The 4,386-nt window shown below is 40.8% G+C and overlaps 1 protein-coding gene across 1 annotated transcript; it reads right to left on the bottom strand.

Annotated features, from left to right (window-relative positions):
• Positions 1–207: 207 nt before the first annotated feature.
• Positions 208–2,592, bottom strand: LOC110925129. The gene is made up of 2 exons (XM_022169101.1): positions 2,064–2,592; positions 208–365 (listed from the first exon to the last, which is right to left on the bottom strand). The coding sequence occupies exons 1-2, from the start codon at positions 2,590–2,592 to the stop codon at positions 208–210; spliced, it is 687 nt and encodes a 228-aa protein (XP_022024793.1).
• Positions 2,593–4,386: the final 1,794 nt, after the last annotated feature.

Here is a 4,386-nt window from a genome sequence, read left to right as displayed (position 1 = left end):
AAAATCCCCATCTCCAAAACTGAATCAAACAAAATCTCAAAACCCGAACCAAAACTGAATTAAACAAAATCCAGTGTTGAACATGAAAATCACAAAAAACCAACAGGATCAAGAACACATACACCCTCTTACAGAATCAATCCAAGATCCACTACAGCCCGAAACAACCCAAAATAACCACTACTCCCGTTGAACTGAACTTCGGCATCATGACCCACTATAGCCCGAAACAACCCAAAAATAACCACTACTCCCGCTGTTGCAGTCATCGGGGCCACCGCCGCCGGCTGCCGCCGTTCGGGGTGGTCCGGCTAGTCTCCCGAACACCACCACTGCCGCTACCTCTTCAACCTCCTCCAACTCACCTGAACAACGAAACAAGCAGGAGACTAGGATCCAGAAAAAGAAAAAGGAACTAAGAGAGAAAGAAAAGGAGTTGAAAATTTTACCGGAGAAGAACGTCACTACCGTCGCTTACGGCGGAGACACCACCGGAATCTTTCTCTCTTTACAGCCTTGTCAGCATGTCCCCATCATCATCGTTGCATCATCATCACCGCCGCCATACCGGCGCCACCGCCACCGGACTACTCCGCCGGTCTCCCTCTCTCTCTTTCTTGCTTGAAACATCAACCGGCACCACCGCCGCCGCAACGGCTGTTGTCGTCGTCGGGTAATCACCGGGGGGGAGGGGGGGAGGAAGAGGGGTGTCTGTCTGGCTTGAAGGGAGGTTAGGGGTGAATGGTGGTCTGCATTTAGTTTAGAGTGATGTTAGGGATGAATGATTTTAAGAGAGAGGAGAGTTTTCAAATTTAAGAGATAGAGATGAGATATGACAAAAAGTCTTGTGACTTTAAATGCAAGAGAGATTTGACATTTAGAGTAAATGACTAAAATACCCCTTATTCTGATTGGTTGAGAATGATTCTCGTGGTTCTTACAACTAGGGATAGTTTCTGTTTTAGCGGCTCCCTATATATGTGTGTGTGTGTGTGTGTGAGTTATCTATATTGTATGGAGTGGTTGTGAGTGACACTGTTCACCCTTATGATTTTATAATATTTTTTAAAAATGGTTGTGAATAGAGGAAAGATAAAATATAATGATAAAAGTATAAAAAGTATTATTTAATTGAAAAAGAAATAATTTTTTTGTATAATTATAAAGATTGAGTTGGAGTATCTATTGTGAACACTCTTAGCCGGCTTTGATGTTTTTCAAATCCAATTATTGGTTTATATTTACAATTATATCACTAACGTCTCTGACCAGGACTAGAGGGGTCGTTTCAAGTCCCAGTCGATAATCAAACCGAATAGAAAAGATGAAGAAAAGAATTTAGATCGACTAACTCTCAATCTTATTAATCAGAAAAATAACTCAAAACTGATTGCAGACTCTTAAACATAACTCGGTTTCTCTTTAGTCTTGTCTCTTTTCTCTTGACTCTTAATAATGTCTAACCCTAACATGGTTTATATAGGCTTACCCTAACTTGGTGACCAAGACATTACCATATAACCCTAACTTGGTGACCAAGACATTACCAAATATAATTATAATGTAATTAGGAAATTTAACCAATTATGACCAACTTGTCAACATTGATCCCTCAAGTTCACCGACTTGTGACTTGAACTCCTTTGTCACCCTTTTTCCATCACCGGCTTGTGATGAGTCGGGAATTACCGCAACAATCACCCCCTTAATTTCCGACTTGAAATAGGTAGGCTCTAACATGTCTTCTTTGTCTTCATTCTCATAGAACTCATCTTGATCACTATGTGTGTTTTTCGCTCCTTCCTAGCTCGAACATTCTTGCGACCTTGTACTCGACTAGTCCTTTCTCCATGACTCGTCCTTTGATCATATGAAATCGCATCACCATTGACTCGGCTGCGATCTTGAGCAAACACCCGCTTTCTTGGATCATTAAATGTACCTCCTTGGGTTTGAATCTCTTGCTTAACCTTTTTTTTTGAATCCTTGAATATTTTTCTTTGGACTTTGAATTTTGGGTTTCTTCATTAAACTTGGATCTTTGAGAAGATTCTGACTCGTACTTGCCATATCATCTTTCAGTTCACCTCTTTGTAGATCCCTACCCACAAAATTCTTTATTCCAGTCATGTTATCTTGTGTACCGGAACTTGCTATCTTGAGGTTGATCTTGTACAAACGGTTCTTGGTCCTTGTCACCCTCATCATAAGCTTTCCTGTATCATCATGAATGGTTAGCAAATCACATTTCATGTGAATGTCGCATCCACCTTCCGTTGCTTGACCAAGACTTATGATATTGCTTTGTAAACTCGGTAAATAATAAACATCGGTTAACAGGCGCTTCTCCCCCGTTTTCCCTTCAAGTAATACCGATCCCTTTCCCCGTATATCAATACAAGATCCATCTCCAAACTTCACCTTTCCCGTGACACGTTCATTAAGTTCAAAGAAATAAGCTCGATTACCCGTCATGTGCTTCGATGCTCCGTTGTCAAGATACCAAGTGTCTTTCTCCATTGGTTCGGTCTCGAAAAGCTTTGGATTCATCCATTCTTCATTTAGAAAAACCGTCTCTTGATCACATCTCATCAAGAATAATGATGGATCAAAGTCATCGGATTTAGCTAAGTTAGCTTACTCTTGTTTCTTCATACGATCCGGACATCCTGGCGCGAGGTGACTAAATTTATCACAACGGTAACACTGAACCTGTGATCTATCTTTCCTTCCTTTTTAACGATCATTGGTTCTTCTTTGACCCGTTTGCTTTGACCCATGAACTTGACCGTCTCGGCTTTGACTTCCATCTTGGTCCTCATCATCCCAGTCTTGACGTCTACCTCGGTAACTTGAACCGCCTCGCCCACGCCCTCGCGTATTTTCATAGGATTTAGATTTCGAGGATGACTCACCATTGGCAAACATTAGATTACATTGATTTTCTGCTAAAGACTCGATACCCTTAATCCTGTCTTCGAACGTCTTCAGTCTACTGATCGCTTCCTGAAACGTCATGGCCTTCAAATCTGCGAATTGTTCAATTGATGCGACAATTGGAACATACTTTGCTAGATTAGAGCCTAACAATTTTCTGGTTAGCTTTTTGTTTTCGTAGGTGGTTCCCAAACTGGCTGCTTTGGTAACCAACTGACTTATCCTGCCCGCGAAAGAATCAACTGTCTATGTTTCTTTCATCTTCAAGGATTCAAACTCATTTTCCAGTTGCTCAAGCTTTTCCTCTCGAACCCGTTCAACCCCAACATACCGTGTCTTCAACGCTTCCCAGATTCCTTTGCTGTCTGAAACTGAGCTACTTGAAACACGAGCTCTTCGGGTATTGCCTGAAGTAGAAGTGCAACTGCCATGTCATCCTTTTTGGCTTCTACCTCTTCTTCACCTGGTTCTAAAGCTTTTTGTATTCCATAAACCTTGAATATCGCTTTGATAAGAATCGCCCAAATATTGTAATTAGTTTCTGTTAACACTGTACATTGTAAAGTTGTGGCACTCTGATACTTAACCACAACCGGTGGTGGTCTGTTCCCGTCCGTCATTGATTTCTGAACAACTTTTCAGAACCGAACGCGTTTGCTCGCAGAAACCTGGTCACGAATACCTCTCAAAAAGCCGGATAAAACGAATCCTGAATTAAACCCACTTGTTCAACCAAAATTAAAACCCAACACTGTTCAAACCGTTAAACCAAAGAAAAAACAAACCTTTTTCCTTTGATCTTTAATACTGTACCAAGAAAAACAAAACAACCCTACTTTTTTTGTTTAATAAAAAAACACAACTTTGTTTTTATTTTACTTTTCTTTGAATATCGAGAACCACAGCAAAAGTCAACAACCTTTGTTTTACTTTCTTGATTTTCGATTTGATCAAAGACAGCTGGTTGTCCGCCTCTGTTCCGTACCCACCAACCGCTGTTGTCTTGCCGATCCGACTGACCCGCCACTTCTGTGGTATGGATTATTGATCGGAAATCGCGTTCCTCGTTTCCGATATCCACTAAGCAGCAACAACTCAAACTTAGTTGCGACTGCCACAATTCCGTGTGAACTCCGATTGCTTCTTATTGCCGAAAACGATAACTCCGCTTCGTGGATAGAATCTTGTAATCCAATCACCGACTCGTAACTCCTTAGCCGACGATTAAGAACCCGGTTACTAGTTTGATATCGATGATTGAACTTGGCTCTGATACCAATTCAAGTCCCAGTCGATAATCAAACCGAATAGAAAAGATGAAGAAAAGTAGAAAAGATGAAGAAAAGAATTTAGATCGAATAACTCTCAATCTTATCAATCAGAAAATAACTCAAAACTGATTACAGACTCTTAAACCATAACTCGGTTTCTCTTTAGTCTTGTCTCTTT

This window comes from Helianthus annuus, chromosome 15, assembly GCF_002127325.2.
Source record: "Helianthus annuus cultivar XRQ/B chromosome 15, HanXRQr2.0-SUNRISE, whole genome shotgun sequence".
NCBI lineage: Eukaryota > Viridiplantae > Streptophyta > Magnoliopsida > Asterales > Asteraceae > Helianthus > Helianthus annuus.
This window is presented reverse-complemented; position numbering and strand designations above follow the sequence as displayed.

Coding starts and splice junctions, on each gene's coding strand:
- LOC110925129 (XM_022169101.1), bottom strand. CDS start 2,592: ATGAGATGTGATCAAGAGACGGTTTTTCTAAATGAAGAATGGATGAAT. Junction 366..2,063: donor ACTGAAAGATGATATGGCAA/GTACGAGTCAGA, acceptor TTCGTTGTTCAG/GTGAGTTGGAGGAGGTTGAA.